The sequence below is a fragment of the Pomacea canaliculata genome, linkage group LG7 (genome assembly GCF_003073045.1).
Source record: "Pomacea canaliculata isolate SZHN2017 linkage group LG7, ASM307304v1, whole genome shotgun sequence".
In the NCBI taxonomy this organism is placed as follows: Eukaryota; Metazoa; Mollusca; class Gastropoda; order Architaenioglossa; family Ampullariidae; genus Pomacea; species Pomacea canaliculata.
Window position 1 is genome coordinate 21,309,078 of NC_037596.1, and position 13,963 is coordinate 21,323,040.

The following is a 13,963-nucleotide window of genomic DNA, read 5'->3' on the forward strand; positions in this document are numbered from 1 at the left end:
GATATTGCAAAAGGAAGGATGACAAGAAGGAATAGCTTTTAATAAAATAATATTTTCTAAGTCTTTATACAGACGATAACAAAATCTTCCGGACGAGTATATTTTTGTTCATTTTTGTTATCCTTTAAAATTAAATTTTACCAAACTGTTATCAACAAGAGAAGAAGAAAATGATACTGAGATGAATCTCTCTCTCTCTTCAACATATTTGCGATGGCGGTATCCGGTATCTTTGTCAGATATGAATACTGAAAATTTTATCCTTTAACGTACATCTACTACCTTCAAAATGTATTGTTAACAATATAAATAAAAAGAAAAATATACTCTTCATATAGTTAAAAACATTCTTACTCAAGCTTGATATTCTAAGTTAAATCCAAAGTTTGAAATTGAACACTAGTGTCTGTCGCTTCCTTCTTCGTCGCATTCTTTTGTTTGTTTTCTTTCCTCCGTTTCTTTTTTTTTCTTTATTTCCTCCTCATTTATTATTATTATTATTATTATTATTATTATTATTATTATTATTATTATTATTATTATTATTATTATTATTATTATTATTATTATTATTATTATTATTATTATCCGAGGCAGCACAGATATTTAAACAAACTGCAACATGTGGGATTTTTCTTAAACAACAAAGAACGGAAAGTCTTTCATTGCTTTATAATCCCACAGACGTTTTATATTTTCATTCCAGGAGGAAAGCCAGGAAGACAGAGATAATATTTAAAAGACATCTTGCCCAGCCAGAACTCCCCGGTGACGTCACCAAAGCCGTTTTCATACTCCGTCCAGTTCCTGTAGAAGTCAACAGAACCGTCACGCCGTCTCTGGAACACCTGACCGTGACAGACAAGGTCGTTACCTTGGAAACGTGAGAACTATGTCTGTCCATGTTTGAACTCACTTGGTCACGTGCCTGCTAAACATGTCTCATCGAACATCTGATATAAATAAAGCGACTGCCTCGTGATCACATTTCTAAAAATGTTATACGATACTCACTGACTGTGTTAAGACCAGTGCTATAGTCACTCAATTGTTTCAGGATCATTATACACTATAATGCTATACGATACTGACTGTGTTAAGACCAGTAACATGCTACAATAAATACTTTGAAAATAGCCTTTACAATCCCTTTAAAGCCCGAATTGACATTTATTACCCTTTCTAAATATTTCTGAAACATATCTCCCTGTCTTAGGATTAGGCACAATTCGTTATACCTTAAATGTAATCATATGTGTAGCACACTAGCTAAGATAAGCACATGTTACACAATCATAAAGAAACATACCAGCCAGCCGCCATCACCAGAGTCCATGTCACACCAGACTCTCAGTTTCTCTCTGGTTTCTGGCAGTTGAATGGAGTAGACACCTGACTTGCCTCCTACTGACTGCAAGTCTCGACATGACTCTGTCAAACAAATGCTTGTCCATTAAAGCATCAGTTGTATCAACATTATTACTCATCACATTACAGGAAACTAAGATCACAGTAAACACACCACTTACAGTACAACCCTGACTGTTTAACTGACATTACAGGGACTGGGTTACATGTTGTTACAGTAAACACTGCACTTTAAACATTATTTGGTGTTACACAGAAGACTATTTTTGGTAAATACTTGCTGCTTTGTTATATCATCTTTTTTACAAGGATAGTTCTTGACAACATAAATGTATTTGTGATGTCAGTGTAGACTGTAGAGGGTGGCTGGTAGTCGGTTAATGAATTACATTTAGACATGCACACTGGTGCCTCCAAAACGTTCTCGGTGGTGATTGGTTAGTTCAGGTCAGGGTCCTCATTGAGGCAGGTCTATATGAGCATTGCAAACAGTTTAGCTCAGTAAAGGGTACATGAGTCTAACTCTCTGAGTACAGAAGAGTACAGAGGTACAGAAGTTTAGCACGGTGGGGGTGTATAAAGGCAAAGCTGACTCTGTAACAAAGGACAAGACATCTCTAGGCTGTTTTCCTGCATCTGATTGAGTTTGGGGGAGAAAGTTCATTAGTCATACCATTCTCCAAACCACCATCACTCAGTTGAATCAGTTGATGAGATCTCTAAGCTTGCTCTACTAACTTTTCTCTCCATCAAGCTATGTATGACATAATCTGGTCAGTGGATATAAAACTAAAGGAATATTCATAATACAAGCAAGTGTTCTCACTAACACTGTCACGGACCAGTCTATTAGGAACAGGAGGTTGTTGCCCCTGTTTTTTGTTTTCTTAAAGATTATTTGCCCTTACCTTACATATAAGAGTGTGTTGGTTGCGTCGTGGTTTTGCGTCAGAACCCGACGTCATTTTATGACGCAAATGGAGAGAGACGCAAGAGGAAAAAATATTTGGAAGAGAGCAGACGGCTGTGAGCAGGGAAGAGAGGCGGACGTAAAGTGTGTGTGGTGTTCGTTCCGGATATTGTGTGTGTCGATCCCTGCGGATGTATGTGTGGTACCAGCCTTGGATCATGTGTTGATCCCCAGGAATATATTTGTGGTGCCAGCTTTGGGGCATGTGTTGACTCCAGCAACTATATTCTGAGTCGTCTGTTAGGTGTCTGCTGAGTCAGCACCTATTATTAGTAAGCCTCGGAACGTGTATGTGGTTTCCGCTGAACGTTTGTGAGTGTGGATATTAGTCAAGTGTGGGCAAGACTGCACCACTGTTGGACAAGGGGCAGAGAGGATTTTACGTAGACGTGGCAATTGTGGATGTAAGTAAGATGTAAGTAAGACTATAATGAATTATTCAGAAACATACGACAGTTCGTAGAATATTGAAAGGAACATGTGTATGTCGTCTTGGTGACATGAAGAGAACTATTGGAGCAGCCTGTGCGCTGTAGTATTTCTGGAATTGAAAGATATTTGACGTATATCTTATAATTTAGAAGCGAACTGAAAGACTCAGACATTTCTATATCTTTAGTTAATGTTGACTGTTATAAAGTTTTTGTTGCATACGACAAATCTAAGTGTTTTGTGAGTGAAGGAAAGAACACGAAAGGGGACGCGTGCGTGAAGTGAAAGTGTGAGATTAAAAAAAAAACAAAAACAGCGTTCCTGACAAACACTGAGGTACTGAAGCTACTCAACAGTCTCAGAACATTTATTAGAAAAACACAGACAATGATTATATTTAAATAAAAGCTGAAAACTTTTGTATAACAAATAATGTGAGTATGATGTAACTTACCAGGAACTCGACACGTGGCATCAGTTCCGGATAAAATGAAGGGAGACCTGCACACACATCTACCCGACACACACTGACTGTTAGGTTCAGGGCAAACCGTGTTGATGTTGCAGGGTGTGTTGTACCACAGAGGTCCAGGGTATAAGGTGAGAAACTGCAGGCAGCTTCTCTGGTAGTGGGTCCAGCCTCCACTGGTCTGAGGAAACCACTCTGACTGAGCCTGGAGCGAGGTGACCTCATGAAGCAGACAGCGCCCTCCTGTGACTAACAGTGAAGAGAAGTACAGTCAGTACTTACACCATATCAGTAGATTGTAGTAAACAAAGGAAGTCAGCATCCAGGGTTGTGTTGGACGATTGTGCTCCTTATGATATAGGATTCTATATCTATATATACAATTTGTTTCCAAGTATTCAAAGCGAACTAACCATTGATCATTAAATTGTAAATTAATGAATAACTGACAGAAAATGTAACCAAAACTGTATTAATATAAACATTGATTACACTTAAACTAACCCTAAACGTAAGTCTCAAACTACAATTCAAGTTGCTGGGAGTGGACAAAGAAATCAAGCGAGTGAACTAGTCACATCACGTGACACAATGGTCAGTTTGTTAGGCCTATGACCAGTACAAAGTCAGACAAACCTCTGAAGTCAAAGGACAGACAAACTCTGGTCTGGACACACAGGTTGGTACAGGTCTGCAAACTGACTCCATCCCGTGTCACGATACTGTGTCCCCTTATTCCGCTGTCAGGATACTCCGTGAAGGTGTTGTGCAGGTGAGCTGGACTACAAGCTGATACACATCACTGTAGTTAGTAATTATATATATATACACAACTGCCTCAAAAAGTTTGAAAAAGTATAAAAATAGTCCAAATATAGTCCAAAATTTTTCCTTAACCTGAAGGCTTTTTGTCGTGTATAAACATTATGCTAAATCACTGTCTGTGTTTAATGTCAAAAGGTAAACACAAGAAGCATCAAAACTGGACTTAAACTTCGAACATGTAGCCTCCCTTCCTGTGCGTTGGTGAACATCTGACATTGAAACTCTGTTCCTCTGGTTGGGAGCACATTTCTGACCTCTAACCCTCCTCACTGTGTGGTGCTCGCTAACTTACGTACAAAATAAGAAAAAATTCACGATATTTCGTTGTTAAAATGGGCCTAAAATAAGGGACCTAAAATAATAGGCTATTCAAAGACAGAGTTCTAATCCACTAGACTGTCCAAACCACTTAATACTCACTCTCAGAGCACGTGTAGTCACGTGTTGAGAAGAAGAACCCAGGTCGACAGCGGCACCTGTTTACAAAGCACATGGAGTTTTCCTGACGACACTCGTCGTCGATGACACAGGCGGCCTTGTACCAGTCGTTCAGCATGGAGGAGGGAGCAAGGCCTCTCGTCTGTCCAGTTCTGACAATTTTTTTTACCAGTGGTGAGACGAAGTACACGATGACACCTGTTTTCTGTGTCAAAGACAGAAGTGAGTCTGTGTGGCGCGTGCATTTAATTAATGAACCTGAAGTGTCAGTCAAGGTGAAGGCCAAGCACTTGGCATCTTCACTGCAAGATGGGAGGCAGTCCTCTGTGGAGGTGACAGTAGAGATGTTAGACTGAGAACTAGAGTTGACAACCACCGTGGTGTTTTGTAGTTTGACAAATGTCTCCAGCTTGTCAACTAACATGGTGGTGTGCCACCTGGGGTCGCTCACTGCTCTCTGTATGTCGCCAGCACTGAACACGTGACACGTGTTGCTGAGGTTTGTCTGTCTACACTCAGGACAAAAACTCACAGCCACGCAGCCCGGAAGCTGATAGCATCCCTCAACACACTGGTCAGCGGACTCAGCGGCTCTGTCTGCCGACTTACCCATCAACTTTGTGGAAAGCAGTATCTTACCTGAACTACCTTCAAACTCACCTGTCAGGTCTTGTCTCTTTAGAGTCCAACAGTACTTTGTCTTGACAGCCAGGATGTTGTTCCTGATCCTGACGTGGTCAATACCATAACTGCCAATGAGACTCGAGTTACCCATGAGGGTGTCTGAGAAGAGAACCTCCACAGAGGTCAGGTCATAGTGGATGACGGAGGGTTGATCCTTCGCTGCTGTCAACCAAGTCAGACTGTTACCTGCATAAGGTAGAGGAACACCTACAACAATCGTTGTTGTCTCCACTTCATTTTGAAACTCGTTTGCCGCCTTTTGTTGATCAGAGGTCAAGGTCTGGGGTTGTCCAAATAGAGCAGCAGCCACAGAGCTGGCAGCTGATCTCACGTGACCCTCCGTGAGGTTCCGATAAACCTTATCCTCCATTTTGTGCACGACTGTTATCGAGGCCCCAAAGCGGGCCCGTGACACGAAGTGTGTGCCGTAGGTGTCAAGGAACTTCAGGTACACGTCCTCGTCATCAGTGTTGTTGAGCTTAATGATCCAGTCCACGAACGATGAATGAAAAGATGGCGGTTGCCAGAGTAGCAGCTTCACGTGATAGATACTGCACACAGCTGTTGACAAGACCAGGACATTTTGTTTCAGTTCCTCGGAGAACTTTAGAAAGTGTTGGCTGGCCGAGAAGGGAGGCCCCCACTTATCAGCACCGAGTCGCGCGGTGCCAGTCAGCAGCGTGGTCAGGTCGTACGGCGTCTCCACCACCGTCGACGTAAACGACGTGTCACATGACACATCGTGGGACAGAACCACGCCACGTGGCCCGCCATTGTCTCCCGTCACCTGACTTTGGGCAGAAAAAATGGGAAAAGTAAAGCCCGGATCATATCCTAGTGTCAAAGGGCATCCCTTGAGACTGTTGTAGCCAAACAGCGCGTAGTCCATGCCATTGGATTGTAGCTGGACTTGTTGTGAGGGGGCGCTGCAAGAAAACTTATAGTAAGTATAATGATGGTAGAAAGCGGGCGATCGCACAAAAATCACTCCTTTTCAATTCTAAGTATGTTATGGACTATCAGCAATAGAAATATTACTTTTAAATCACAACAAAGAACAACATACCTGCCGCTGTTCTGAGCATGAAGGCAAGAGAGCACAGAGAGAAGTATCAGGAGTAAAATCATTGTTGTCCACATGTTGACCACCTGTAGCGACAAGAGAGTAAGGATGTATTGTCTACCCATAATGAAGGCTGCTTGCGTGTTTTGTGGTTTTTTTTGGTAGTTAATATTTTTCACCTGACTGAACACACGCTCCAAGTATACTAAACATTTTAACACAGCTTGTGTAGTTATGATGATTACACAAATAATATTACAAATTCAAACTTTAAAATCTTAGGGCAATTTTAAATTCTATAATGCCAATAATAATAATAATAATAATAATAATAGAAGTATATTTGTGTAGGAGCTTTTGACTACTGCCAAGAAGGTTCAAATCGCTTTGCAAGAGAAAGACTACTACAGAAACAAAGACAGATGTAAAACACACCTACGACCACAGTCTGATATTTGTCAACAAACCAGCGGAGAGGGGTTCATCGAAAGGCGCATACGAGATAGATAACCCATTGTTAGTAACAGGGGGGTTGTTGCCCCTGTCTTTTGTTTGTCAGAGATTATTGCCCTTACCAGTCAGCATATGAGTGTTTTTGCTGCGTCGTGTTTTGCGTCAGAACCCGACGTCATTTTATGACGTAGTTTTAGATTGTGGGGAGAGTCAAAATTTTTGGAAGAAGCAGACGACGGGAGACGAGATAGAAGGGACAGGGTGAAAGTGGTCTGACTGTACGTGTGGATACAGGGACCGGTAATAAGTGAATTAGTTTCTTGCCGAGTCAAGGAAGCTACTCCAGAGACACAGGACACTTCAGCAGACGATAGCAGCAGACGTTGATATTTGCAAATTAAGGACTAAGTCCGAGATCTCAGATACCGAAAGACAATTCTAGCGTAGAGCACCCAACATGTTCCTTGTGCATCAAGTGTTATTTGAAGATTCAAGCTTTGTAATCTGAGAGTGAGGAGTGAAGAATCTAAAGCCAAGGATTCGGGTCAGTGTATGTGTTTCACGGACTGGCTGTTGCTGTTTTTACTGCGGAGCTGCTGCTGCTGCTGTGTTTGGGACATCGCCGAGCTGACGAGAAGTTCCAGAGATGAACAACCCGAGCCGACGACAATAGGCGGGCAGCATCCCACCACAACTGGAGAGTGTTGAGCAAGTGGGCTCCACTCTCGTACCTGACAACGACGACAACCCACTAACTGCGGGGAGGGCCGTCGCTGTTGTCTGCTGTAAACCTGTGCAGTGAGTGGAGGAAAGACACAGGGTGGAGTGTCGAGGACTCCGAAGATTTGATGCTGGTGTCGGCAGAACGTACAGTAAGGTTTTTATTTCTTAAGTCACACCAGTGAAGAGAGAGAGGGAAAGGTTTTATACCCCCATAGTTACGGTTCACCCTCATAGAGAGAAAGACTGTTGAATCGGACTTTTAGCACTTTGGTGTGCTGTTTCCTTTGTATGAGCACTCGGACTTTTCTAGCGAGTAGAAAAGTGTTCTGAGAGACTGATAGTTACTAGTTACTGACATGGACATGTTAAATAGTCTTGGTAAAGTAAGTGCGCAGTTTTGCAAACTGCTGGGGACCTGCCGACGTGCGGTCGTAGTAGTTACGTTTGTGTATACCAGGGATGCCCAACCTACGGCCCGCGGGTCATATCCTGCCCGCGACGCAGTGCCATCCGGCCCGCGAAACTTCTGCCCACAGTGCAGGAAATCAGCATGTTAGTAATAAAAAAAAAAACCCGAAAAAAAAATGAAAAAAGGGAAGAAGAAGTATTTATCCCCACGTAGGGGCGCTTCCCAATCTTTTTTTCGATGGACGAACATTGCGATTCAGTGCTCCGACTTGGTGTCTCTACGATGAGGCCGGACATTCAGAAGTTGGTTTCGGGAAAACAACTTCAAATATCCCACTAATTACTACATAATTAATGGTAAGGTTGTTTCTAATAAAAAATGGTATCTGCTCTATTTTTTTTCTTTTTTGTATTTTTGCGGTGAAGTGGCCCGCGACACGGCTGTCGGAAATGGATATGGCCCGCAGGCCAAAAAAGGTTGGGCATCACTGGTGTATACCATTGCATTCTTGATTTCGTTGTGTATAAGTGGAAGAGTGTGAATTATTTTAATCACTACTTGAGCTATAGATAAATTATCTATACCTCAAGTAGTGATTAAAATAATTCACATTTAGGTAAAAAAACAGAGTGAGTAAAATAATTATCCTGTAAGTAGGACAGTGACTACAACTACTTACCTTCAGATGGTCTGTACAAGCGCTGCCACTGACAGGACGTCCCGCCGAAGCCAGTGTCTGGAAGGAGGAGAGATTTGAACCTTTTATAGTCTTCACATCTGGCAGGGGGGATAACGCAGGACACAGGGAGACAACAACCACGACAGCATCATGCACAACACACGCATGAACACCCTTCACACACACACACACCTGTCACACTCACACACTTCACACACACACACACGGACCAAGCACAGGCTCTAATACATGAAGTGCACGTGGCAACAGCTCCCTGAGGTCGGCGAGCGAGCAACGTGTGAACAGACGACAAGTCAACAACAGTCACCACGTCACCGCCGTAGTGCAAAATATACTGAGCATCACTACCTACTGACATACAGGAAACAAACCACTGTCTCTCAAATACCATTCAATCTCACAAACACACACGCAGACATTCATAGAGACACACAAAAATGATACTTTACACACACGTACAGCAATGCCCATATAAGGTACGGACAATACACACGCACGCACGCACCCACATACACATAATATGCAATGGGTGAGGACAGAAACATAGGATTAAACTAGTGTAGTTTACTGACAGCTTAACCTGAAACCTTTATTACAGACATTGCATTGTGTACTCGTGCTGTTTCTGTCGTTATTTATTTACATTTTAAACAAATTCTTACAAAGGAGGGGCTCCCATTGTTACACTGGTCAAAACTTGTCACCTCTACAGCTTCAGCTAAAAGGTCGTGGGTTCAGAGTTTATCTCGTGCACCTACTGACTGTGGCAGGTGTTGGTAGAACAAAATATTCAGGTATGATATATAATGATATAGTGTCATTCAACTTTTTACCTATGCTACCAGCAAATAAATAACTTGTTTATCACAGTAGAAGTCTTCCTGTAACAAATGAAAGTGTGCAACAATATTTTTCTGCTTTAAATGAATATTAATTAGACACTTTATAGCGAAACTGATTGCAATATTTAATTTGCCTTTTAATACTAACGCACGTACATGAGCGGTTACAGGTGTCTGAGGTCAGCCAGCGAACGAGGTGTCAACATACCTCAGCACCACCGACAGCATCACATCATCACACGAGGACAAAGTGCACCGGGAGGTGTGACGAGACATCACTCAAATACTGTGTGTGACCCCGTCTTCACACCGCTGACTGCTACACACTGAATAAAATAACTGGTGACACACACTCACGCGCACACACACACACGTGCAACTTCTTTGACCTGACTTTTAATATTTTACTGCCCTAAAAAGTCATCTTGAAGTCTTGACTGCTACTTTATGTAATCAAACTGGAAATTATTCAGATATAATATGGCAATGTTTAGGACAATAAGAAGTAAAGGAGGACATGAGGTCAACCAAGTACAGACAGGTTAAGGACCTGCTTGCGGCGTCTTCAACAGTTTTATTCTGTTAGAGAAGCAGTTAGGAATCTTCTTGTAAACATCATGGAAGCGATGAAAGACTCCGTGTTTGTAGTGTCTGCAAAACTGAGACAACAATAATGTAATTGTGACCGGTCGTAGCAAGTATGATGCCGACAGTGTGTGACTGCAATGAAAGCATGTTTGTATTATTGACAGCAATGTCTGTACGCCATCGACAGTTCAACCTCCAGCAATCCAGTCCACCATCCATGTCCACTAAACAACGCAGACATGTTTCTCCGGTTAAGAAGGATAAAAGTATTGGCTCAGTGCTTGTGCTTTGTTTCAGTTAATGAAGGGCCGCCGTGACCCGTGTTGAGTGTCTTGACCTATTACACAACAGTGGCCCTTGTCTTGCTAGCCACTTACATCCCTTGTCACTGGCATTGTGTTCAAGTGCAGGCGAGTCTGTAGACCACACGCTTCACAGTAAACGTCCGTCTGTTGCTGCTGTTGTCGTCACAGCTGACATCTATCATCTAGCACGTGATGCAATAACAACTTGCAACACAACTACTCACCTTGAATACACTCTGGTCACACTTACAAACACAACTCAGTATCATGTCCGTGTCTGGCTATTGAACTCACAGCTTTGTACTGAGATAATCAACACGTCTACCTGTGTCTACAACTCACTAATTATGGCCTGAGTGGCTCCCCTCTAAACACACAATCTCTCAACACAGTATTCATTTCACCAGCTACACCAGTCTTTTCTGTAATGTGCCAGAGAAATGATGGACCGAGGGATGTTACAAATCTCCTCAAACCCTTGATACAAAAGTTAAAGATCGCATCAAATAATTATCTCATTAACACCCGGATTGAGGTTTCACCCCTACATACCTTGGTATTTGAAGAATCTGAAGGAAGGTAAAGATGAAATAAAATCACATGTGTATATACTGTGTGTGTATATATATATATACTTTGTATGTACTCTATGTGTGTACTGTGTGTACTGTGTGTGTGTTGGTTTGCTACATGCTGGCGGCATGTAATTCAAAAAGAAGACTTATTTTGCATTAATTGATTACAATTAATTACTTACAAACCACAGACACACACAGACGACGACGACAAACACAAACACATACATGTATATGTATTGTGAGAAAGAAAAAGGATAAAGAGGAGAAGAAAGAGAAAGCTACAGAAAGACAGGGGAGCCGGAAAAGAAAGAACACGCGAGGGGCGGGGGTTCAACTGGTTGTGAAGGCGTATCACGTGACATCATTAGGGGCCGCCATAGCGTCTGTACGAGTGACGTCACGTGGTCCCCCGTAACGCTCGCCTCTTCACACTTCCGGAAACTTGCAATTATCGTCAAGTGCTGTTCACGAGGCTGTTCACGTGCACCGTACGGCTGACCACGTGTGTCAAAACTAGTATTTCACATCTGTGTTGTTGATGTGCACAGGTTAAGAGACTCTAAGCCAAATATAAACAACATCGTTAGATGGACAGAAGCACAGACATTTTACTTCTCGCCTAAAATAAGGGCATGGTGAGAGTTGGGCTCACTGATCTCCTTCTACACAACTTGTAGCTTGTCATAAACACTTGTCATGCTGGTACTTGATGTTTACACTCTGTTGACAAATAATGATCAGTGTAGACCGCCATACATCGTGCACGCTCGCAGTTTACGTGTAGACATAATGAAGTGGTCGACATGACCCTGACAACCACGAGAGAGTATTTATAGAGTTGAATCTTCCATCCTCGCTTATTCCTTTGGCTTTCTTTGTACCTCGAAGTTTCCATCACAAACAGCGAGCATCGGACTACTGAGCTGTAGCTTTTCTGAGGAATCCTCGTGTTCCTGAAGAACAAGCAGACGTTACCATGGGCGACCCGGTGTTGATGGTAATGTTGTTTGTTATTTTATCATTACAGGATTATTAACAGCTCGTATTGTACACCATGTGTCCCTGTGTCCATTATTGCTCTGGGATATTCTCATTGATATTTGTCATGTCTTATTCCCAAAATACCTAATTCATTTACATGCGATCATGAGTTTTTAAAATATTAGAACCCGTCTCAAAATATCTTTAGACAAAGTTTTTTGTCTTAATGAGTTGACTGTTGTAAGTGTCTGCACAACTCCTTTACTTTCAAGTGTTCACTGATGGAATCCTGTATGTATCCTGATGTTGCTAATGTTTGCAGGCTCTAAAGCTGATCTTGACCTTTAGTCTCGCTCTGGGGTCACAAACATTGCAGCAAAGTGCTCAGAGGTCGCAAAGTCTGGCACAGAGTGAACGCAGGTATGTTTCATGTCGCAGACTTTGACAAGTGAACAATTGTGAACAGTGGTTAGTGAAGTGTGCGATGTTTTACACTCGTGAACACAGTGTCCAGTGCTTGAGGTAGCAGTCGTTGGTATCCACGGTACAGACCAACGGACAGAGAGTCTTACAAGCAGGTGTGTGAGACAGCTGACAGTATTACATACGATACTGAGCAGCTCATTGTATCACAGAGCTGAGTGTAGGTCTGGTAGCATCATTCAAACATAGTCGTGTAGGTATGTTAGTATGTTCACCCCTCCAGTAGAGCAGGACAGTCTATAGCATCTCTCACAGTGATGGCGGCCTGAGAATACATCATCCACACTTTGTATGTAGATTGTTATCAGTAGTAATGTGTGTGATTCTAAAGTAAACTTCTACCTGTGATTTCGTTCTTGCTGTGTGTTAGTCACGTGACCACTTGTCTGTATTTATCAGCTCATCTCACGTCTTCCACAACAAGGAGCGAACTGAAAAACTCGATGATGACAGACAGAAGACACAGCTCTTCGCCAGGGTCGGTAGGTGATGATAACACCGCGATAGACTTGGTGATGTGAGTGTTGCTGTGTATTGTATGTGCATCAGCCCCAGCATTCTCTAAATACTCTTAAATAATCTTCACATATGATGATGTAGTTAGTTTTAAAAACTAGTGCCGACCAGATAAAACCACTTTGACCTCTAAACTCTGTTCCAAACAGCACAAGACACACACGCCGACACGTTGTTTCCAGAAGGTTCGTGTCGTCACAAGAAGCAAGGTGGCTTAAACGCGGATTTTCTTCTTTACGGCTACAACAGCTTGAAGGGATGCCCTCTGGTGTCAGGTCGTGACCCCGGCTTCACCCTCCCCATCTTTTCTGCCGACCACAGCTCTAGTCACGTGACCCCAGACGGTGAAGTCCTCGTGCCGCGGGAGCTGCTGTTGTCACCGGATGTGTCATGTGTCACGTCGTTCACGTCAAAGACTGTGGAGACGCCGTACGACCTGACCAAGCTGCTGACTGGCACCGCGACACTGGGTGATGATGGAGGGTGGGGGCCTCCCTTCTCCACCAGCCAAGACTTCAGGCGATTCTCCAAGGACCTTAGAAAACATGTCCTGGTTGTGTCAAGGGCGACCTGCAGTGTGCATCACGTGACACATTTGCTACAGAAGCCTCTGTCTCTTCATCCGATGTTCGTGGACTGGGTGCTGAGGCTGAATAACACTGATGACGAGGACGCCTACCTACAGTTTATCGACACGTACGGCACCCACTTTGTGTCACGTGCCCGCTCTGGGGCCTCCTTCACGCTCGTGCACAAGATGGAGGAGGACGTCTACCGGCAACACACAGAGGGTCACGTGACAGCGGCTGCCAGCTAACCCTGACCGATGTTTCTTTTATGCTAAAAGAGCATGTCTGTTATATGGCGATATACACACTAGCACGCGGCACAAAAACTTCACAAAAATCATTCTTTAATCACCAATATGAACACACACACAAACAGTACAGGGGCACCAACCCAGCTCTTGACTAGGGATCTCCGGGGTTGCGTGGGAGGATATAGAAATTTGTTAAATCTTGAAATCATGGCTAAACAAATGCGTGTTAAGTGAGTCATCAGAATAAGTTTGGAAATATTGAGCAACATGAATGTAAGGTTCATTGTAGGACAAACAGGACACAGAAGAGCACGTG

The 13,963-nt window shown here is 43.0% G+C and overlaps 2 protein-coding genes across 2 annotated transcripts in view; one reads left to right on the top strand and one right to left on the bottom strand.

The window, feature by feature from the left end:
• Positions 1–686: 686 nt before the first annotated feature.
• Positions 687–8,829, bottom strand: LOC112568969. The gene is made up of 7 exons (XM_025246567.1): positions 8,514–8,829; positions 6,253–6,335; positions 4,485–6,112; positions 3,876–4,028; positions 3,225–3,488; positions 1,310–1,431; positions 687–848 (listed from the first exon to the last, which is right to left on the bottom strand). The coding sequence occupies exons 2-7, from the start codon at positions 6,324–6,326 to the stop codon at positions 690–692; spliced, it is 2,400 nt and encodes a 799-aa protein (XP_025102352.1). The 5' UTR covers positions 6,327–6,335; positions 8,514–8,829; the 3' UTR covers positions 687–689.
• Positions 8,830–11,614: 2,785 nt separating this feature from the next.
• LOC112567528 overlaps positions 11,615–13,963 on the top strand; it is a 245,769-nt gene continuing 243,420 nt past the window's right edge. Inside the window, exon 1 of the mRNA XM_025244223.1 lies at positions 11,615–11,844. The gene's annotated coding sequence lies outside the window, so the exon portion shown is untranslated. The remainder of the gene's footprint in view (positions 11,845–13,963) is intronic.